This window comes from Seriola dumerili, unplaced genomic scaffold (genome assembly GCF_002260705.1).
Source record: "Seriola dumerili isolate Sdu_G_001 unplaced genomic scaffold, Sdu_1.0 BDQW01001850.1, whole genome shotgun sequence".
Classification (NCBI taxonomy): Eukaryota; Metazoa; Chordata; class Actinopteri; order Carangiformes; family Carangidae; genus Seriola; species Seriola dumerili.
The window spans coordinates 209,683-233,232 of record NW_019176105.1 but is presented as its reverse complement, the minus strand read 5'-3'; the positions used below and the strand labels follow the sequence as shown (position 1 = coordinate 233,232).

Here is a 23,550-nt window from a genome sequence, read left to right as displayed (position 1 = left end):
TGAGTTTGGGCTCGGAGAGGTTCTTCCAACTTTTGGAGTTGGAAATTTTGTGTGTGACAGATCACTGATTGAATCTCTGAGAAAGTTTCACAGTAGGACTAGTCTAAAAGTGTTTTTGTGGAAAGTTTTCACTAAAAGCAGGTGATGGAAAAAGCGGCGTCATATTTTTGTATATTTGGGCCATTATAATATATGTTTAGTGAGTTTTGGTGTGCTGATAGCTGAATTATTTTTTTTACCTTTGGACAAAACTGGGCTAGTTTATCTTTATGCTAAGCTAACCTAACCAGCGAGTGGTATCAATCTTGTCATTTAACCCTCGGCAAAAAGGCAAAGAGCTGTACTTCCCAAAATATCAAAATATTTCTATTCTATATTGAAATTAACATGCATGCTCTCTCTTGTCTTTCCATCAATTCAGACTAAAATAACAATAGCCCTTCAACCAGTTTAGCCGTCATTGTTGCATATTCTTAAACTAGCAGTCCCCATAGATAACATAGAGATATCTTGATGTGAGGCTGGACCACATCAAAGCTTGCTGACATGTTACCCAGGACACCGTGACCAGACTGTCTCCTAGCTGCTCTTCTGCCCTCCCCCCCGGTGTGTGTGTGTGTGTGTATCTGTGTGAGTGTGTGTGTATATGTGTGTTTTTGTGTGGGGCCACCCTCCCTCTCCAAGCATCAGACCACACAGCTCAGCCCTGAGACCTGTCAAACACAGCTGGGACATCTCCCCTCCTCGCCCGACTCCTATCCTTTCCTCCTTCTTCCTACCTCTCCTCCCCCTCCTTGCTCCCCAGACTCCAGCAGGAAGCTTTGATACAGGGGTGTTGAGCAGCAAGGGGAACATTTCCATTTTTATCTGCTTCGAAGACTCCAAGACCCTCCTCCCTCTCTCTTCATCCTGAACTGCTTCTTATCAGCATAAAAGAATCTGCCATGTCCCTTCTTCATTGTGTATGCTTCAGATGCAGTGTAATTGATATAGACATGATTGGGGAGGAGAAAGAACACAAATCTCCAAGACCGATCCACGATGACTGTTTTTCCTTCTTTTGTTGCTTTTGAGGTGCAAGTTCAGCAAAAACGACTCGCTCTGTTTTCTGCACTGGCTGTCACAAACTGGGAGTCTGTCCTGTGCAATAAATTTCATGCAACATATAGTCAAAGTCTCCTCTACCGAGCTACTGTCAGCTCTTGAACTTTTCATCACAAAATACAAAGTGAAGCAGTTGCTCAAAATAAATGTTTTGAAATGGGGGAGCGTTCAAGGCTGCCTTGTCACCTGATCGCTGCTTTTAAGGCTGTTTTGCATCCTGCACTGTAGACAATAATAGGTGTGCCAGCAAAGTTTTTAGTGTTTGCTCATCTCCACTGCAGTTGAGATATCACTTCCATAGCTCCAGGGTCTGGCTGTTTCCCCACTCAAAGGTTGTAAATCAGATGGTCTTGGGGTGAGCTCACAGTGGATTAGTGCAACTTGTTATCATATTCCAATCTTGAGCTATTTACAGGTGATGTCTCAAGTACCTCTTGACATGCACAACCTGCCCTGCTCATTGTAAATCTACACAGAGATGTTCTATATCAGTGATGCCTAAGAGGGCCTTAAAATAATCAACTAAGAGTCATGCTGAATTTATTAAACTGTGAGGTTGATAGTTGTCTGTGTCTCCTGCTCTGTGATGATGAATTATGCTGAGTGTGTGTGCCTTCTAGGGTAACATCATTTGATTGCCACATTTATGACAGAAACTGATGGTATGTAATGCTTGGTTAAAAGTTACACAGGTTAACAACCGAGTGACTCTTCAACTGTGTAGATACATGGGAAACTGTTAATGAGTAAATGACATTGCTTTCCAAACAACTGGTTTATTCCCAAGAAAGCAACCAGTTAAATACAAAACAATACAGCTATTAATGACGAGAGCTTTAATTTGTATGGGAAATTTACGACGAATGACCAAACCCACCAACAGAACGAGTCACATGTCCTGCATGACCTGTCGCTAATCAGGGTACAAATAACACTGTTGTGTATCTATAATTTGACTCATCATACCAGGCTCAGAAGTTTGCCATTTAAATATCATTTAGATTAATAGATGAAAGACAGTGTAATAATCTCACAATGAATTGATTTGTAAGGTAGGCTACCGACTCCAAACAAAGAGAAAAGGCATTTTGTATCAGATTTAGACTGCTACGCTCCATCTACATTCCCTGTTTGGAGATGAAAACACCATAAAATGCAGTAAATAAATAAGTAAATTTATGATGTCATGACCTGTATAAGGCCTATAGCAGTAAAAGTGTGAAAAATAAAGCAGGAAAAATAACATAGGGCTACATGTCAGATCATTATGAACTAATTCCGGGCGTGACACTCAGGCCATGTCATCTCAATGTTTTCTCATATTTTTGAGGAGTTATAGCAACCTGAGAGGAGTTTAAGTTCTGTTCTGTTATTTAAAAAAATCCATGGGGAGTCTTTAATTGGCCGATTCCAGTATTTTTAGACTTGATATATATTTAACATTAAACTAAGTGTTGCTGTCTGATGCACACCTGGTAGACAGGTGCAAAGGAAATTGAAATCATGTAAATTCCCACACCCTGATAGCAAAGGGTTTATTAGAAATGCAATGCATTGCCCATGGATTGCATCAGGTGCCTGCCAAGGTGATGTTGCATTTCTACTAAACTTTGTGCTGACAATATGCAAGAATTCAACACTTTCTGTTAAATTCAATATATTTTTATTTAACATTTTGGGAAATATGTTGGTTCATTTTCTTGCTGAATTACTTGACCACTCTTGTCTTTACACTAAAAATGAAGCTGGAACCAGCAGCTGGTTATCTTAGTTTAGCATAAAGACAGGCAAAATCAGGTAATAAGGAAAGAAAATCCACCTTCCAGTGCTTCTTAAAATAACTAGTTAATGATCTTGTTTAATCTGAACAAAAGCTGAAGATTAAAAATCACAGTTTGTGGGTTTTCCAGAGGTTATAATTTCGTGGCCAGGAGCATTAACTTCCTGGAGGCTTCGTTATTATTGAATTTAGCTGTTTCCCCCTGTTTCCAGTCTTTACGCTAAGCTAGACTAATGAATAGTCACCTAGCCAATTGGTTCTTTCCACCAATCTCATGTAAGCACATTTGCCAGAACGTGGAACTATTACTTTAAATTTGAAAACTTGTAAACCGAATAAAAGTTTCATGGTAAGCTACCCAGTTTTATGTCTGGCAGTATAGAAATGGCTTTGAAACAGCATTAAGATATAATGGGGGTATAAAATAAGAGAACAACATCTAACAAAACAAATGAATAAAAAATATACAAATAATATAAAATAGGGGCTGGAGTTTGAAGACTTCTTCTTTTGGTTTCTAATCAGACTTTTTTGCAGTGGGAGGTGGTGGTCTGGGGTCAATATTTCTAAAACCTATATCTTCAGCTATGTTGCAGTGACTAAAATAACACTCAGCTGGTCCCAGAAGGTGATTGGCACTGATTTTCCACTGTCACTCTTCCAGCACCTGATAAAACTTGATAAAATCCAGCAAACGCATCCCACCCTTTACCCCACCCTACTAAACCCCTCCCTCTCTCCCTCCTCCACCCCTCCCTCCTTCCCTCACGCGGAGATGGGGAGAGAAGTTTGCCTGCGGCGCAGTCCAGATGAACATTTACTCTATTTCATTTGGGGAACAGCAACAAGAGCCTCCGGAGAAGCTTTCCAGGGAATGCTGAGGAATATCTGACAGCACAAATACACCACTCACAACCGAGTTTTTCCTCTTTAAAAAAAAAAAACCTTTACTTATCATTGATGTCGCCAAACTAGTGGGAAGCTCGGGTCAGTAGGACAGCGGCCGCACGCGGACTGTTGTCTGTCGGAGGGTGCTTTTTTAATTTTTGGGTCCTGGAGAGGAAGAAGAGAGCGAAGCAGAGACGAGGAGAGGAAGAAGACAGTCCAAGTGAAAGTGATAAGAGAGTCCGGCTCAGAATGAATAACAACAAAATCGAGAAAGAAAACGAGCAGAGTGAATTCACCAACCACGAAGAGGAGGTATGTATCCGCACGCGAGCACCTACCTGGTCCCTCTGTTGTTAAAGCGCTTTATTTTACTGGGTCGAACCGTGACCCATAACGACATCTTAGTACATCGATTCAGACGAAACCCGCTGTCCTGATAGCGAGTTTCTAGCAACCACAGCTAAAATCTATCACCTATGGTATCTCTGTAATATTCCCGTAGTTGTTTAGGTATCTCCTTTTGTGGTACGGTAGCATTTTCTGTGCTGTAACCCAGTTTTTACGTTGTAAAAGTTGCACGTCTTGCTGTCACATTATTAGCGCTACTGTATGGTACACTCATGACATTTATTGTTGTGCTTTCCTAAAGGCAGTACATCTTTCTTTCACTAAATTGTGCACCTGTCATCTATTTTACTTCACTTTTTAGATATATAGCCTATGTTATGTCTCTTTCTTTTCTTTTTTGTAACCGAACTCATAGTGTGTAGTCATGTCCAGGTCAGCCATGCCTTTTTTCTTTTTTTAAAAACATTACAACAAAGTACAAGAAATACTGAGTGTAGGAACAAGGCAGGACCTTGTAGTTGATGAATCACTAATAAGTAGTTCCTGAAAAAGTCTAAAGCCATGTCTACAATGAAGATAATCATATGTTACTTGACAAAAGACTTAAGTGTTGCCAGTTCTGGCTTACTGTACCATGAAGCCAGACTCCACACAACACTGAAACACAGTGGTAAAGGGAATTCAGAGCCAGGGTGAATTAGTTTTCACTGAAGCTGAGGGAGCAATTCAAGTTCTAACAACTGCTGCTGCAACATGTAGGCAATAAGTCTTTGTAACCCAGACCCACTGCATTACAGTCATGCAAGAAAAGCCTCTCTACGAATATAACTTCATTACATCTTAACACACGAGAATGATATTGTGCGTCCAAAAATGTGAGGTAATCCATTTAGTTTCTGGTGAAAATGTATTTCCTCTCCAACATGCTGGATAACAGCCCAGTTTCTTCCTCTTCTCCTCTGTAAACATTGCACAATCTGGATCCATAATATGGCCTTTTTGGTAAATAAGTTTGAAGTGGTTCTCTTCGCATGAGGTGATTTTTTTTTGGCGTGGAAGTATTTCTATTCAAACGTCACACTTGTTTTTTCAGAGCCCCACATATCCGCGGCTAAGTGATGTAAGAAAAGTATATTAGATTATATCAGATATTTCTCTTGGAGCAGTTTGATTAAGGCTCAGTGTACAGTTCGTCACTTTGTAACTGAGTAGCCAAACATACCCAGCCTGATGTAATACCATATTTGGTCCACTGCTGAGGTTACTATGGATGCAAGGAGTTACTGTAGCACCACACAGATGAGGTAAAGACACAAGTACTGACTTCTTGGAAACCTAATGGAGAGTTTCAGTTTTAAGGTCCACTCACCAGCACCTGACTCTGAGACTGCAACTACTGATTACAGTCATTATTAAATAATCACAAGTTCTCAGAGGGAAAGGTGACGTCTTAAAATGTTTGGTTTTGTACATTTAGCAGTTCAAAACCTCAAATAAACAAAAGCACCAAATTCCCACATTTGAGAAGCTAAAACCAGCAAATGTAAATTTTTTTTGCTTAATAAATGACTTAAAGGATTCACAGTTCCTGTTGAACAATTAATCAACAAATTGTTTCTGCACTATGTGGCTCAACATATTTGCTTCAGCTGGAAGAGAGATGGTTCCAAATCATTTTAATGAAAGTTAATTATCTGATTAATTTGCATTTACCAGCTTGTACATTACTCAACACAGCATGTAGTGACTTTGTTTTAGTGCTAAAATGATTAGTCAGTTAATCAGTTAATTGGTCAACTGACACTTTGGGCAGCTGTTTTGATAACTGAGTAATTTTCAAGCAGAAGTGCGCAACATTGTTGATTTCACCATCTCAAATGTGAGGATTCGCTGCTCACCTATGTTTTTTCTGATACTGAACTGAACATTTTTGCCCTAAGGACAAGTTTTCAGACAAAATAAGCAATCTAAAAATGTTACCTTGGGCTCTGGGGAATTGTGCCTCTATTTTCTGAGATTTCATAGACCAAATAAGTAATTTATTTTCTTAGAATTAACTAGCAGATTAGTCAAAAAATTAGAGTAATTGTTAGTTAATTTGCAGCTTTTTTTGTTTGTCTCTTTGTTTGAGAAATAAACCCCTAAAAGATGTTTTAAATTGATGTGATGTCCACAAGCGGAGGAGACTAGACGAGGCTTGTCTCTTGCTTTGTGTAAAAGTCAGACATCGAGACAGAGAGAGAAATGGCCAGAGGAACCTAATGATTGTGGAAATGTTTGGAAGCCATCCAGACTGGCAGGGACTTAAATTTACTCAGGTGAATTAACGTGAGGTTAGACAGCAGCACTTTATCTTTGCTGTAATGATGCGTGTTGTATGCAGGGGAACAGCAAGTTTTGAGCAGACTGTACCACACTCACACACATTCACACTCACATATACAAGCAGGCGGGGATAGGTGCAATCGCACAACATGCACTTTTGCAGACAGGTGTAGATATCCACACAAAAACACACAGGACTAAGAGTAAGTGAGTAATTTCTGAGTATGACTTGCATTTTTTCTGTGTGATGCATGAGAGTTTGGTCTTTTTGGTCACAAGTTGTGTTTAATTCAAGTAAAATATTAGCTGCTTTATTGGTGATGAAGTGACTAATTTGACATCTTGTTTTCAACTTTTCCCACCTTAACTCCTGTCTGGAAACATTCATCAAGTTCCCCCTTGTCAAAACTACTCAATGTACAATGCCAGACAGCTTTGTGCTTAACAACACTAAAGTAACCATAAACTAAAGACCTTATGAGAGCCAAAGTTTAACAACCTTGCTGGTATGACTCTCACATGCTGAACAACAGCAGCGTTTCCCCCCTCTTGCACAGTGTAGTATGTGACTCAATGGATCACTGATTCGCACCAGTAAAGCGCCGTAGCGAGCTTGGCTTCTCATGCCTGCTTCATTGCTCAACCTCACACGCCATCGTCAGTGTACACCAAAGCTCGACGATGCTTAATGTTTATCTTCTGTGGACCACTGCTCACCAAACATGGTCTTGTTGCAGGCAAGGTATGCAGGTTTCAGGCCCTGCAGCATCTAATCTTGCGAGCTAGTTTGATAAGCTTTATTTATCGGGTGTTCTGGATGCTTTCACATACTGTGGCACTCAACGGCCACTGATGTAGTCGAGGTGACACGCTGCCTCTTACATGGTTAATGTCAAGCCGTGGATTCCAGACCTTGTATGGAGATGAAGGAGAGTAGATTTGATTTTCTTTAAAAGTGAATTGAAGTTAGTGTCAGGAGAAGAACTGAATATGTTTCTGTGACTGTTTCGTTCATTTTTAACTGTGGAGACATTGATGTGAAGTACAGTCATAAAGACTGAAGCGAGGTGACAAATTCCAGGCGCGTTTGTGTTTTCAGGAAGGTAACATATTATGACAAGAGCGCATGCAGTGAAGGAACAAACCCAGTTCACCAAAAGTTATTTTTTAAATTGAAAGCCTTTGCCTTATGGATTAGAGGTTGGAGAAAACAAACTGTGAATACATCACTCTGAGCCTTAGGCTCATTTTAGAGACCAAACAATTATTCAAGAACATAATCAGCTGATTAATCATCAGGTGCAGTCCAAATTTCAAGTAATTAATCATTTAAGTCATTTATTAAGCAAAGACTGCCAAAGATTTGCTCCTTCCAGATTCTCATTTTCTCTTTTGAGTATCTTTGTGTGGACTGAGACAAAACCAGCAAGAAGATTTCACCCTAGGATCTGGAAAATTGAGATGTCAAAATTTTAACAGTTTTCTTACATTTTACAGAAAAAGCAGCAGTTAAACTTGCATTGGAAATAATCATTTATTTTATAATTATTAGGCAGGTTTTGTGTTAAGGGATTGGGGTAAAAAGAGAAGGGAATGATTGAGAGAACGGTGAAGACATGCATTACAGGTTGTGAGTAAATGGAATGCATCATAGCTAACCAAGTCACCCGACTGAGCTTGACCTTTAGCCTCTTTGCTGTCAGTTTCCCTCAAGCTAACTCATGTTTATTTAAGTCGAGACCTGCCCAGCCTTGCCGATGCAGGAGGTCCACTCTCAAACTGCAACTCATTTTTGACAAATGAGTGAACGCAGAGTATCTACACTTTTATTGTTTTTCTCCACAGGATGAAACTATTCTTTACTTGAAATCCTAATTCACAGTAAAACAGTTTTCTTACATGTAACAGTCTAGCACAGCAGGAGTTTGAACCTTGTCAGACATCTGTTTATTCTAGGTCTTGGCTGACCATAAACATGTAAGTGGATCTTTACAAGTGCCCAAAGAGAAACAGAATATCACTCAAGCAGAGTTCAGCAAATGTGGCGTATCTCCCTGGGGTGTAATTGGATTGTGCTTGGCTTGCTTTGGGGTTCCACCAGGTCCTCTTCAGATAACAGGTCATGTGGCCAGCGTGACCTTTTCCATGAAGAGACGTAGGTGGGGAGCGCCGCTGCTGGAGAAGCACTGTGAAGCACAGGGAGGCCATGCCGGGCTGTAGCACAGTGGCGTGGGCGTGTGTGTGTGTGTGTGTGTGTGGTCCGTACGTGTGCATGTATCTATGAAAAGGGCACGCAGATATATTAACGCTCTGTGACATGAAACGTTACCGGAGGGGAGCTTAGAAGGTAAAGTGGCCATGATAGGGCAAAAGGGAAAACATACAAAGAATCTCACGGATTGTTGAAGACATTGTACACATTGATTCACTGTAGATTAAGACTTTGGGGCATTCTTAAAATAACATTGTAAAAAACACAGATATACAATAATATAGACAAAAAGACCCTATACGGGCTCACACACGCAGTAAAACCCTGTCCCATCTACCCATCTGATAGGTTGGAGTTTATTTATAAAAGCGCCGGGGGAATTGTCATCTTATCTTAGCCATTTGTCAGCTGTGCGACAAGAGGTATTTGAAAAGACAACAACAAGGCTTAGCGTCAGGAACGGCTGGCAAAGCTGTTGCGAGAAGAAAAGGATGTGAGAAGAAAAGGAATAGGACGGAGTTAAAAAATTGTACCAGATATTTAAATAAATATATCTACAGCTATATAAAAACTACTAAAGGTGACCAGGAGTGAGGAGAGAGGCTCCGCTTTACTTAAAAGGCCTTAGCTGTCAACTTTGAGTTTGTTTTGTAATTAATGATACTCTAAATGACCGAAGGAAATGCGAGCTTGTGCCTAGAGAGCGTCAGCCATCTTGTCTTGCTTTGTCATACTGTATTTATGTGCTTGTTCACTCACCTCCACTTAATATCGCTTACTCACAAGCTATAATTATCCACCTTACACTGATCGCTATCTCACCTCTGTCTCTCTTTACACCTCCCTTCACACTCCTTTTATGCTCTGCACTTTTTCAGTCACTAATTCTCGAAAATCATCTAATTTCTTTTCTCTAACCCCCTCATCCGTACTCCTACTCTCGTACTCCCTCTCTCCATTTATATCTCCCTTCCCCTTCATTTCCTTCCCTCCGTCCTTTCGTATGTCCCACCCTTTTTCTTCCTTCTCTCTCTTTATCTTGTTCTCATGCCATTTCCTCCCTTTTTCTCTCCCTCCACCCTGGTACTGCTTATAATTTGTTACTCTTCTTCTCCTCTTTCCTACCCCTCCCTTCTTTCTTTTCCTGCCCCCTCTCTCTCTTGCACCCATTTTAGTCCCAGTAGACACTCTTCCTTATCACTTATCGGCCCATACATTGAAAGCATGACCCTGAGATCTCTGAACAGAAAGACCGTTTATGGTCATGAGAAGAGCCCTAAAGACGGAAGTGAGCTGGGTAGAATGACAACAAGGAAAAACCTGTCCGTCTGTCTACCCAACTGTATGCCAACAGTCGTTTGACTGGCCAGCGAACGTTGGCTATCCAAGGTCAGACTGTTTGGAAAGGTGGGACCAAACTCGACAGTAAAAAAGTCTGTAGGCCTCAATAGATAAACCCCTCAATTCTAGGCTAATTTATTGTTCGGTGGTCACTCGTAAGATGTAATGTCATACTTGTCCTGGAAAGGATTAGTGCTCTCTCTAAATGATTAGTCAATAACTTTATGCGTCAATAGAAAATGAATCTGTAACTAATTTGATAATCGGCATTTCAAACATTTTACAAGCAAAACTGACAAACATATGCTGTTTATCAAATGTGAGGATTTTGTACTTTTCCTTATCATATATGACAGTCAACTGAATCTTTCGGTTTATCGGTCAGGTGAAACAAGCCATGAGAACATGTCACTTAGGGCTTAGAGTCCACAGAGTGCATTTAATTGCTTATAATTTCTACTTTTTAGAGACTTGAGTTATTTCACATTTCAAAAGTTACACAGTCTTACTTTAAACTAAACAACAGACCCTAAAGCATCCTAAAAATGAAGTTAGTGCTGTTTCGATTAATAAGTTGATTAACAAAAAAAGGTAATCAAGCCAAAAATGAAGAACATCTGCCGGTCCCAGCTTTGCACATGTTGATTTTCTTTCGTACTATTGTACTTTGACAACATTTGGGATTTGGAACTTTTTTGGAGAATTACTCAATTTTAAGACATCAGCATGAGCTATGGGAATTTGTGATGATTTGTTTTGCAGTCTATTGACAGGTCATTTATCAAGAGTATGATAGATTTATAGATAAACTGATAACAAATTAATCAATATTGGCAACCGTAAATATAGTATCTTAAAGTGCTGTCAGTGACAAACACAAAAGAACAGCTGTATTATCGCATAAAGGAAACAACATATCAGCAGCAGGCTTGGATTTCTTCATGGAGACACAAAGGATGACTGAGTACCCACTGTTGTTTTTCTTTTTCCACTGGCACAGGACACTTTAACCCTCTACCCACCCAACCTCAAAACCAAACAGTTTAAGGTGTCCACTTGGGCAAGCGGCAACAAAGAGAGCCCAGGAAAGGCTGACATGGACTTAGCCGATTAGTTCACGTTAATGAACACTGGAATGTTAAGTACATTCATCAAGACTCATCAGATGAGAGACAGGAAGAAGAGAGGAAACTAGTATGAAAGATTGTGATGAACTCTAAGCTGACAGCCGAGGAGTCAAACTGATGTGTAGCTGACAATCTGTGAATAGGTCGGTCTTCTCCTCCACACGTCATCCAGATGACACCTTAAGGCCTTTTTGCCGCAGTCAGAAATGGCTGATGAAAAAGAAAGAGCGCATATGTGTCATTAAGTTTCATTAAAGACAAAGGAAACTGTTATGGAGAGAGGAAGAAACGAGTCTCCGAGCAAGAGAAGGAAAAACACTGCAGTGGGCGCTTACTTGCTTTTCCTAGGTCATTTGTTTTAAATGTCTTTTAAAGGTTAACCCGTTGGAACATTTACAGACCCGTACTGAGCTGTAATTGTTGCTCAAAAGCACTTGTGTGAGCAAGGGAGAGGGAGAAAAACAAAGAAACTCTCCTCTCACGACTCAGTTGTGACGTTTGGAGTGTGCTCAACCTCACAGTTGACCCCTGACCTACACAATAACCTGTGCCTAGCCTGTGACCTCTCACCCTAAATGTGAAACTTGACCCGTTGAACCCTGGTGATTAACAGACAAACATAGTCATCCATTTATGGTCGTTTGACACCTCTCAGGCCTGCAGTCTCTCACTCTTCACATTCTCCGACACGGAAGATGCAGGAAAAAAAAAACTTGCGAGGATGATGGAGGGCGATGCCAACACAGATCAGCGACAACTAAGATAGCAAAGCAGTGTGGGAGTCTGTCAGCTAGACTGCTTTTAATAATGTGGCACTCAACTGATGCAAGAAAACTCGGCTTGCCCTGAGCTCACATGTGCTTATGGGTAGACTTTGATTTTTCCTCGGTCACAGCCAACGACTTGTGCGGGGATTTGAAAACTACTAGTGCGAATGTGCAAGGAACGATTTCTTCTGAGCTTTTTTGATTTCATATGCAGGTAATTGCAGCATTGTTGCATGCACTCACTTGCCACAATAGGCTGGCTACTGTACCCACTCTTTCAAGGCCCCAGGTTTAGAGCTGTGTCCTGCCACATCTGGCTTGAAGGACCTGTATCTATTAACTTGGCTGTCAAACATGTACACACACACACACACACACACACACACACACACACACACAGGGAGGGAGAAAGGCACACATAGTAATCATGTCACATTGCACCAAGGTCATGTCCCTCGTTCCAGCCAGAATGGACGGTCGAAAAAGCACTCAATTAAAGTCAGAGCAAATATCTGAGAAAGTCACACAGTGCGGCAGAGGATAACGAGGCATTTCAGGCAGTAAGTGTAACAAATTTTATAAGTCTACAACGCAAGCTGAATAGAAATGACATGAATAAGTTGCTACGTCATTTAATGAGATAAATCAAGTCGCTTCATGATGGCTGACAAATTGCAGGCTACACTGGAGGAAATTTTAAATATTTGAATGCAAGCTTCGTGACATTTGATAGTGGAAACGCTATTTGGTGTAAGGCTGGTCTCTTTTGAGATTTTTCCCTTACATGACATTTCATTAAAAACATCAGTCTGTAGCTGATATTTTTAATACCTGATGTTTTAGCTCCATACTAAATTTATCTTCCTTTGTTATTTTTCTCCTTCATCTGGCTCATTTAAAGAACAATTCTGGTTTATTACGACTTGGACTTTGACCATTGTTTCTATTGGTAGTAATAACAGAGTTAATTGCTGAGATCTCTGAACACAGCAGCGTCATTAAACCAGTCCGACTGGGCAGAAACAGAAGCAGTCAGGTTTGAAACAAACTTCCAGGTTAGTCAAACTCATTTGGAAGTGAAAACAAAGGCAAACAATAAACTTATTACCCATATTGTGCATTGTAAACTCCCAAATTGACTTCCTGGTTCAACTTTGACCTACTGTACTTGTCGATAAAATTATCAGTAACTATTTCAATAATCTGTTAATTGTTCCATCATTTTTCTACCAATAATGCTAACCATTCCCTGCTTTTCTCAGTCATATCAGACATGATAGTAAACTGAGGGTTTTGAACTGCTGGTCAGATAAAATGAGAATTTAAGACATCCCATTAGGCTCTGGGAAATGATAATGAGCATGTTTTTACTTTTTTTCTGACATTTTATAGACAAAATGATTAATTGAGAAAACAATGGAGATGAAATGCTGATTAAAATAATCATTAGTTATAGCCCCAGATCTCAACAATTACTTTGGTGAGCACAATGTTATCTCACCAGTGATAAACCAGAATGATCCTTTAAGATAACACTTTAACCAAGCTGTTGAGTATTGTTGTGAGCACAGACCTCTTACCCCTCCTTCTACAAGCTTAGGGTGGCACCAGAAAACCTGCAAGGTGCAATGATAGAGTATCAATAGGGTGATGACCTCATCCGGGGCTTGTGGAGTCAGGGCTCTTTGATAAGAGGTGCATTGATCCCCTGGGACTTGCTGCAGAAGTGGCCTTAATAGGATCTGATGTTTTTGGCCTGGGGCTCCACGCTCTGCTGTTCTCCGCTAAGGCGTTGCCAAGGAACTGCACTGGTACGCCGGCTGTGAAATACTCAGCTGGCTTGTGGTAGGTAGAGACCGCTGTTTTTGATTGAAGCCTGCATACATGTTGGTGTGTGAGCACGCCATAAATGGTCAATGATTCAAAGGCCCGTAGCAGGCCACTCAGCACTATGGAAATGTAGGTATGTGACTCACGAGGAACCAATAAAACAATGTCTCTAAAACCCAATAAAACAGTGGCAGAGGGTTTATCTGTGCTTTTTACGAATCTGCAGAATCTGCTCAACCCCTGGCCTGACCTTCAGTTGAGTTTACTACATCATGAAATCTTGATGTCTCACTTCACCTGGTGGCAGCATGCTTATAACTCTCGGCCTTTCTCCAGCCAGCCTCAAAGCAACATGAATAACGACTGATACTGTAATCAACAGCAGATGTCTGCAGGAGAGAGCTGTTGACACATTTGCCTGTGAATCATCCTGTATCCACCATGTGCAGTCAGCTCCACACCGGACACACGGCAAAACGATCATATATCACAACAGCTGACGTCAGGAAGTCTCAGGAATGAAGTGCGACACAGCCAAGAATGTCCCATTGTTCTGAGTGTGTGGAGGACTCATTGTTGCACAAGTTCAGATAAACACACACAATTGTCCATTAGGCTCATGACTGAAGACAGGAGCTACATCTAGGATGCGATCTACGACAGCTTGGCAAGGGAAGGGTGATTTAGTTAACATGTGCCAAACACCCGTTTAGGTAGTGTTGGAGAAAACGTCAACGATCAAGTTTCAGTAGATCAGTAGATTCAGTTATCTAAGAATACGCCATTATTATTATCATTATTATTATTATTATTATTTTAGTCTTACGTGAAACAACAGACCCAGGATATTTGCTTTATAGTGATCTGATGTTCAGTTTTGACTTGTATCTACATGAAGTGAAGGAACAGCTCTTACGGGTGAAATATAAATCTGTCATTTGAACAGCAGCAGATTTTTTTCCCTTTAGAGGTTTTTTTGGCGTCCTTTTGTGGTCATGTGCAGCTTCAACAAGAGTTATGTCCACGATCACTGAAAAAGCAAAAACAACAGTGAAAACAAAACCAGTCCCCAATAGAAATTTCAAACCTACAGCTTCTTGTGACATCTTCTTGTCTACTCTTCAAACGCCTTTTGGATTTTTAGTTAACATCACTTTTCTTTTTTCTTTTTTTTTTTTAGCGCCACACTATTCGTTTTATCGGCTTCAACAGCTGTCGGTGACTGCCCTTGCTTGTGTCTGATTGATACCATCCTGTTCTGACTCTTTGTTCCCATGTAACTCCATATAAGGAGGCCCTCAGTTGAGTTTATTTAAACAGACCTGCCACAGACAGAGCCCAGTGATGGGCCTGCAGGGTTCAGCTCGGCTCAGATAAGATAAGAGTGAAGGTGAGAAAGTCGCCGAGGTGAGATTTTTTTGGCTGGATGGTCGGTTTGGCGCTCATCAGCTATTGCTCCCCCAGTTGCTAAGCTCCTTTGTTTGTGTGTTGCTCTGACTTTGGCATCAGTGTTGCGTATCAGGTTACATGTGGGAATGAGGTGTAGTGTTAGTTCAGCAGTTCCTTTGTCCCCCGAGTTGTGAATCCACTATCTAATGAATCTGGGAGCTCTGAATCTACTCTGTGTAACTGCATACCTATGGTTTTATTCTAAATTCAGCCCTTAATAGAATCAGATTATTGAATAAATAATTAAAGTACACATCCACTACCACAGTATTGATGTTGGTGTGGAGGGTGGAGATGTTGGTAGTAGGTTTGATGCACACAGTCTATTGTTTGATTTTGATGTCTCCTGTGCACTAAAGCAATTATTTTCCTGTACCAAGCCAACTTTAATTAGGCGATAATTCCAGGTAGGAGGTGTGATTAGTGTCTGAAGAGATAATTCAGTTGTCTAAACAATTTTTAATATATTATTTCATGTCTGCCCCAGTTATCTTAGTACCACTATACTGGAAAAAGGCAGGTTTTTTTTTCAGTGTTTTGTAAAGCTTAAGAGAGGTTAAGTGCAAAAATAAAGCTGTTGTGTTAATAGGAGACACATGTTGTGGTTTATAGTTAGAAATACTTGTGTTAACAACTCTTTCCTGGAGTGGCCCTTTATTAAGGACAGACACATCTACAATTACATGCAACAAATAAAATTTTCCTGTTTGTTTGCCTGCAAAATGTAACCAGATCTACATTCATGAGCTGTGACAGGACGTCTCAGCACCTGTGTCTTCTAGTGCTGCTACGTCTGTGTTTACTAAATGTTGGCGTTGGTGCTAATGTGTCTGCATATGTTGAAAGAAGTACCTGCTGTTCACACTAAGCTTTTTAGGCATGCTAGTCAGGTTGCCAATAGCGTAGCGTAAGGATTGACACTGAAAAAATAAGCAATGTTATAGCTCAAATGGACAGTTTTGGCCAATTTTAGTTAAAGAAGTGTGAGCGCACCCGCAGTATTGTAATCCTTAGCCCTACAAGCCATTTTGGGCATGAAAACTGCCATTTTCAGTCAGAAAATAACTTTTTTCCTCTTGCTATTATCAATTTCTTAAAGAAATAGGAACAAGGATTTTGGGAAGTAAACCTACTTATTTTATTAGTAAGAGTTAGATGAGAATATTGATACCACTTGATAAGTGTGCATTAGGTATAAAGCTAAAGCCAGCAGCTGGTTAGCTTAGGTTAGCACATGCATACATGCATAGCATTAGCTCTCTTTAGCACAGTGTTTTACGCTTACTTTTATGTATAGAATAAACAAACAAGATATAAATGTGTTAATTATTGAGCTTTAGAGGAGCTGATAGGTGGATTTTACTATCTCTACACACAGAGCTAGGCTAGCTGTTTACTACTGTATGCCACAGAGCCGTATTAATCTTCTCGTGTAGCTCAGACATGATTAGCTAGGGCACTTTTTTGTACTAGTTATTTGACGGGCACATTTTTTAAGTTATATATTTACTTTCATCATTTTAATTTTCTAGCTCTTTACCAAAACAAAGTCTGTGTTAACACCTCTGGTTTTTTAACTAGACACTTCTTTTTGACATTTGAGTGACAGACCTTTAAAAAATGTTGCTCCACTGCAACTCTTTCAGTTTAGTCCACACCAATTATCTAGTGTTTTCTCTTGTACATTCTCCCCATAGTTTCCAAAGCAGTGGTTTAAGTTTATGCCTTTTCTCAGCACATGCAGTGCGTAAGACAAGTTCACTCTCACGCACCCACTATCAGCTGCCTTATATCTGTCAATGTCATTTACCTTTTTTCATCTTCACATTTTTTCATCTCTCAGGGTTGATACTGAGGTTTTAGGGAACATATGCAGTTTAAAGCTGTTTTGGCTTAGACAGTGTTTTCATGTAGTTGTCGGTTGAGATTTGCTTACCAAAAATGCCTAAAATTTCCTTTTAATAAACCTAAAGTTGCAGTGCACCTAGTACTATTACACGGCCTTAATTTTACTTCTCTATCAACACACATTGTAACATGACATAAGAACCACTTCCTTGCCTTAAATCACATTTGGAGTTACTCTCTTGTTGCTCCCCCTGTGGTTTTCTACCTTCTGTGACTCAGTACAAACAGTTAAATTTTCCTTTAGTCTTTCATAGCAAACATATACATTGTAATTCCCCAGCAATGCCAGCTCAAGTTGCAAGTTGAAAAGTTCAAATGTAAAACAGAGGCTAGAGCTGTGAGGGAGGATTGCCATAAAACACAGCAGGCAATAGATTAAACAGGAGAACACAATACACTTAGTGTAGAGAGGTATGATTGTATGAGGGGGTGTGTGTGTGTGTGTGTGTGTGTGTGTGTGTGTGTGTGTGTGTGTGTGTGTGTGTGTGTGTGTGTGTGTGTGTTGAGCTGAAATACATCTTTATCAGCAAATGAAACGTCTGTTTTACTGTAAAAGCCAAACCAGGGAACTATTCAACTCATGCTCATTGTCCTTTTCCTCATATCCTCATCCTTTACTGTCAGGTATGCAAGGTAGCTATTTATAACTAGTGGAGGTTAATGAAAAATACATGATCTCTTTCTTGTCTTCCTCAGGTCCGAACGCTATTTGTCAGTGGGCTACCACTGGATATTAAGCCGCGGGAGCTCTATCTCCTGTTCAGACCATTTAAGGTATGTTTGTATGTTTTAAATGGATGGGCTGTAGCTATTCTTAGCAGCTTTCTTTCCAGCAGTCAATTGGACCTCCATTAATGGTGATGAAATAAACGGCAATGGAAACTCTCCCGCGAGGTTCAAGTGTCTGTGTTCCTAAAGCCGAGGTTCAATCACATCTTGATCCACGGGAAGCTTATGTGTGTGCGTGTCTCATGGAAAAATGGCTCGCTGCCTGTGATACAAAAACAAGGCTATTTGCTTCACCTCAGAAACTTCACTTTGTGACAGCACAGAGTCCCTGAGTTTAGTTCAGGTGAATGCATGTGTATGTTGCAAGCTTTTTGGACCAGCGAATAATAGAATAATGCACTTCAATGGTGCAGCAGCAGCACAGTTAAAGTGAATAATGGGACAATCGCTATGCATCTAATCTCTCACTTAGATAATGCTCATGGTATGTACTCTGAGTAAATGGTTTATATCATGAGTGCTGAAAGCAGTAAATCTCGATTAATCAGGTAAGACATAACAATCCAGTCCATATGGTCTTCATAAGAGCTCCTTGACCCATGAAACAACCTAGCTTAGTCAGTTGTGACTCTGCAATGCAAAAATATAAGACTTTTTTTACTGAATGCAAATGTTATAATGCAGTACTTTAGCACAGAATAATATGTTCTGCAACATTTTGGCCACTAGAATCCCTAAAATATCTTGTTTTATACATCAAATTGTAATTTTGTCCTTGTTAACAGACTTTTTTTTCACAGTTCTAACATGTTCTTTCTTTGTTTCAGGGCTATGAAGGCTCCTTGATAAAACTGACTTCTAAACAGGTATGCTACAAGACACACTGAGCCCTGTGTTTCCATACAAAGAAACTAATGAATGAAGCCATCAGTCAGTCTCTCATCATGCTGTTACTGTTTGCATTACGCAATCTCTAGCTCATCAACACCTTTAAGTTTTTTGTCTCTCCTCTGTCCTATTTTTTCTCCTCTTGGTGTTATTGGCTTGTTGACTATGATGGATTAGCGCTCTTTGTCAGGAAGTACCTGGAGAAGGGGGAAAAAAAAAGGTTATTTGGGAGAGGGAAGGAAAAAAGTGTTGCACCAACTTGCCTTTGGCAGTCAGATAGTATGCTTGTAGTCGCAGACAGTCAACTCCAGTGGGACGTGCCGGGATGGGAAGGGAGACGGAAAAGAATTTTTGAGGTGTCAAAGCGAGCGTTTTGACAAGAGCAGTACTGACGGTTGAGTTTTGCCTCCAGGGGCGCAGGACTGAAAATGAGCTCAGCTGGCAGGTGTCCACATCCAGAGTTAAGCAATTTAGCTTCATGTCAGTGTACTTATTACCACATTACACTGTTTCCCATAAAGACATGACATGCTCATTAGAAGGGTTTAGCGCGATTTAGATTGAATGTGCTAAGTATAATACCTCTAAAACTAAGAACAAAGGGAAGCTTTTTTTCCAGTAGTTAAATTTCTTCAGGACCAGTGAAATCCTATTGTATGGTTCAGGATTTTCCCTTTTTCATTTCATTATGGTTGCATGCCATCAAAACCTTTCAAATTAGAACTATTAACTTTACAAGTTTTAATACATTTAGATCCTCTTTAGCGATGTCAGTAAGGGTTGTTGTAATACTGATAATGTTAATGTATTGTTTATTGTGTTTTTGTCCTGAACCTCATACTGTTGTGTTTAGGACTGCAACTTACAAGTACTTTTATTGATTAATCTGTGAAATATCTTCTCGATAAGTTGATTAATTTTTCCATTACAATGTATGAAACAGAAAAAAGGCAGCAAATCCTCACATGGGAGAAGCAGAAGAAATCACTCAAAGAGCAACTTCTCACCTCGCTGCAGTGATGTACAGGTGTACTCCGGGACCCTGTGACATCACTGTTGGGTGTAGTTTAGTTTCAAAACATTTGCTGATTAATTCAATGCTGATAAAACAATCATTGCAGTTCTAGTTGTGACTGAAGCTTTACAGTTCAGGCCAAAAGCTACATTGACCTTCACTTAACTTGCAGCATTGCAGATTTCCTAATCTAGAAAATGTGGTTTGTACAGGTTTAATGAATAAGTGAGACACTCAGCACCTCTCTGTGCACTTTGGCCCTCTCTTTACAGACCTCATTGCTCCATAGTTTCACAGTTGCAAACTTCTACATGACAAATACCAACTGATGCTTATGTTCAGTCACGTTGTGCAAAGTGCTGTGCAACATTCCTCGGGCTTTGTTTTGAGTGACTCTCCTCCCGACTAATGGCAATGACAGTGGTGATGTAAATCAATCGATCTCCCTCTCCCTTCCCGTCCAGAGAACACACAGCCACTACCATATATAGCAAGAGCCAGATCTCAGACCCTTTCTATTTATATTCCTGTTACGCTTCCTCCTCCTGACGTCTTCACTTAGTCCGTGTTTCTTTTTTTTTTGTTGAGTTTCTTCTTTTCTTTTCTTCCCCTCCTCCTCCTCCTCCTCTTCTTCACTCGACTTGTTCAAAATTCCCATAACCCTAGACTGCTTTTCCAGATCACACAGTGCGACCTCATGGGAGCAACATGTTTAGAGATTTCGTTTTCCTCTCACACCCCACCTCCTCCCAACATCCCCATCCACACACACACACATACATACACCGCAAAAATGTGTATTCTTTGTTCATGTCTGCAGCAGCGGTTAGAAATCTGACAACCAAACCGGCATCCTTTTTTTTTTTTTTTTTTTTTTTTTTTTTGCTTTTCCCTCTTGCTCACTCACCTTTACTATTGAGGGCGCCGGCTCTGAAGTCATGCAACCAGAATATAAAACAAGCACCACTGAAGTAGATGTGAACAAGACTATATTGCATGGTTTTCCACTGACAGGCCTGTTCGAGAAGGTCTTAAAAACAATTTCTACCCCCCTCCTCACTTTCTTTCATTTTTACTCTCACCTCTAACCTCTAAATCCTAACTCTCAAGACCCCCCATTTTTCTTCTCCTTTCTCTCTTGATCTCTTCTCCTTTTTCAGCTCCCCCCCCCTCTCTGCCTCTCTTAAACTCACTCACACACACTTTCTAGCTCTCACATTGCCCGTATTTGGTCATAGGGGAGCCGAATGATGAACTCTCCTTGTACAAAGTAAGCATCCAGCCTCTTTTTCTCTCCCCCTCTTTCTCTCTGTGTCGCCACAGCTTTATAAACAGGGTGAGAGAGAGAGAGAGAGATAGGGAGAGAGAGAGAGACAGAGGAGGAGGGGGGTGGGTATGATGAGAAATAAAAAAAAATATATAAAAAAGAACAACATGTCTATGTCACTCAGACAGAAATGCAGACTCAGTTTTCTGCCTTAAACCATGTTTCTTTCTTTTGTTCTGTCTTCTTGTCTCCCCAGCCAGTGGGGTTTGTCAGCTTTGACAGTCGATCAGAGGCGGAGGCTGCTAAGAATGCCTTGAACGTAAGTGTCATGCCCTCTCCGTGCTCCTCTCAAGCACCAGCTCAACGCTAGTATATCTTGTGATGACTTGGAATCGGATCTTTTCTGCCTTCTGTGCAAATGCATTTGATACCAGGGAAATTTCTACATTACATTCACATCCAAAAAAGCCAGGGAAGTTAGTGAAGACAAACATTTCACGGCTGCTCTAAATACTGTATGTCTGAACATTTCTGTTTAAGTAAATAAAGCATTTTTCTTAAAGCTTTGCCACGGATCCTGCAAGGTCAGGAGGAAAATGTGCTCTTCTTTCACATATAAATAGAAGATATTGATCTAGGGTTTAATTTTAATCTCACTTATTTCAGAATGGAGCTCAGTAGAAAGCCTTGATGAGGGAGATTCAAATATAAAACAGAGCCCATCCTCACAGGGTTTATTCAGCTCACTTGAAACAAAGTATAGATAGACTGTAATGAACACCAGCTCTCACACAGCTTTATCCCGCCCCCCTTTTTTTTTTTTACTTGTCTAGATATACACCACCACTTCTATTGCTTCTTAAGTTTTTGTTGATCTCTTTGTCACAGAAAAAGATCAGATTTATCATCCTCCTTAAGTGGGACCGTGACAACGCCAGCAGAATCTGTCAACTTTCAGATGTCGAGATATTGGTACACATCAAACGCAGAGCAGAGAGTTGAAGAAAGGATAGAAATTATCATCTTATTATGAGCCAACAATAGTCAGACTGTTTCCATAGAATTACCCAGTCGGGCTGAGAATTGAACAGTGCTCTTGTTTTTCGGGGGAAAGCAACGTCCCAGGGGTCATATGGAGATAAGCCAGATTTTGCAAACATCTATCTGCATATTGAAATATGGGAAAGACAGAAACTGTAGGAAAAGGGGGATTTGCTTCCTGTTATGGTAGTTCTGTTAAAGTTCCTCTAAACTATGAACAGATACAACCTCTAAGAGAATACTTTATTCTCACTATAGCACACATTACATCAGTTGTCATCATCACCAAAACAATACATGCAGAAGTGCTAAGAAGCTAAAAAAAACCCCAAAAAAACACACATTTCAAGGTAAAGATTCAACACAGTTCAAACTGAGATGCGCTCAGGCCTCATTATATCCATGTACCTTATTATACTCCTGCAGCCTCGACTGGCAGAAGCTGTGAGTGCACTGAGCCAAGGCAATCCTAGTTAATTCCCTCTCCTTCATGAGAAGAGTCATCCCTCGCTTGTTTCAGCTCAGCTTTGCCCGAGCCTGCGGGGACGAGCAGAGAAACCCATCCTCACAGCTTCTCACTCTTGTGCTGCAGAGAACTTTACTCTTGACTGCTTTTCTCCTCCATTGATCTGACCTCCGTGTTTTTCTGCTGGTCCTTTGCAAGCAATCAAATGACGTTAATTAGAGGGCGTTTATAGTCGCTGGTGAAATTCTTCCTTGTCTTGCTCCTTCCGAGCAAGCCAAACAAATAGCAGCTTTGTTTTTGGATAAAGAAGAACCTTTGTTTATGTCACATTCCTTTTGTTTCTTCGGGCGAAAGAAGTTTAGAAGAAAAATGATTTGGACTAGTGCACATGTGGAGTTATTTGATGTAGATCTGAGAGAAAAGCAACCTTTACTTGGCTTGTCATGAGCGATGGTATGTCAGAAGGCTTTTAGCATTGGCATCTCAAGAATTCACCCGGATATCTGGCTCACTTTAAGCAGTGATGCTTTCTGTATGTCACGGCAAATGGGGGTTTTGATGTCATGATATTAAATTAGTTACCGAGTTCAGCAGGGAGGATAGCATAGCTCGCCTGCCTGTTGTATAAATGACATCATGCGCTAGCCAGGTTTGTGTCATCAGGTTGTGATTTTCAGTCGTAGGTCATCACATGCACTGAACCAGAATAACACTGTAATCCACAGTGAGTTGTTTACAGCAAGCTTCAAAGTCTAAGCAACTGAAAATGTCCTCTCACCGCCAAGATATTGGCAGTAAATTCTGTCGTGAAATAGCGAACGGTAAAAAGTATACAGAGTGACAATTCCAGACATCAGCCAGGTCCCACTGGACATTTAAACAACACACAACAAGGCTGAGAATGCCAAAGTGGAAGATGCGCATAATAGCTAACTCCTTAATGGTCTAAATTAGTCTGCGTCATCACTACTTCAGAGCACAAGACCGCAAATCTCGTAATTGCTCTATGTTATTTATAATGTCTCAGGTATGGTTGCTAACGTATTACTGACTTAATATGTAACT

The 23,550-nt window shown here is 40.4% G+C and overlaps 1 protein-coding gene across 5 annotated transcripts in view; it reads left to right on the top strand.

Annotated features, from left to right (window-relative positions):
• Positions 1 to 3,611: 3,611 nt before the first annotated feature.
• LOC111239075 (RNA-binding protein with multiple splicing-like) overlaps positions 3,612 to 23,550 on the top strand; it is a 36,751-nt gene continuing 16,812 nt past the window's right edge. For 3 of the 5 annotated variants that reach the window (XM_022768841.1, XM_022768840.1, XM_022768839.1), the window contains exons 1-4: positions 3,612 to 4,084; positions 17,776 to 17,853; positions 18,636 to 18,674; positions 21,235 to 21,297. In XM_022768841.1, the coding sequence (XP_022624562.1) occupies positions 4,022 to 4,084; positions 17,776 to 17,853; positions 18,636 to 18,674; positions 21,235 to 21,297 (243 nt within the window). In that variant the 5' untranslated portion in view covers positions 3,612 to 4,021. The remainder of the gene's footprint in view (positions 4,085 to 17,775; positions 17,854 to 18,635; positions 18,675 to 21,234; positions 21,298 to 23,550) is intronic. The other 2 variants (XM_022768838.1, XM_022768837.1) reach the window with 1 other exon arrangement.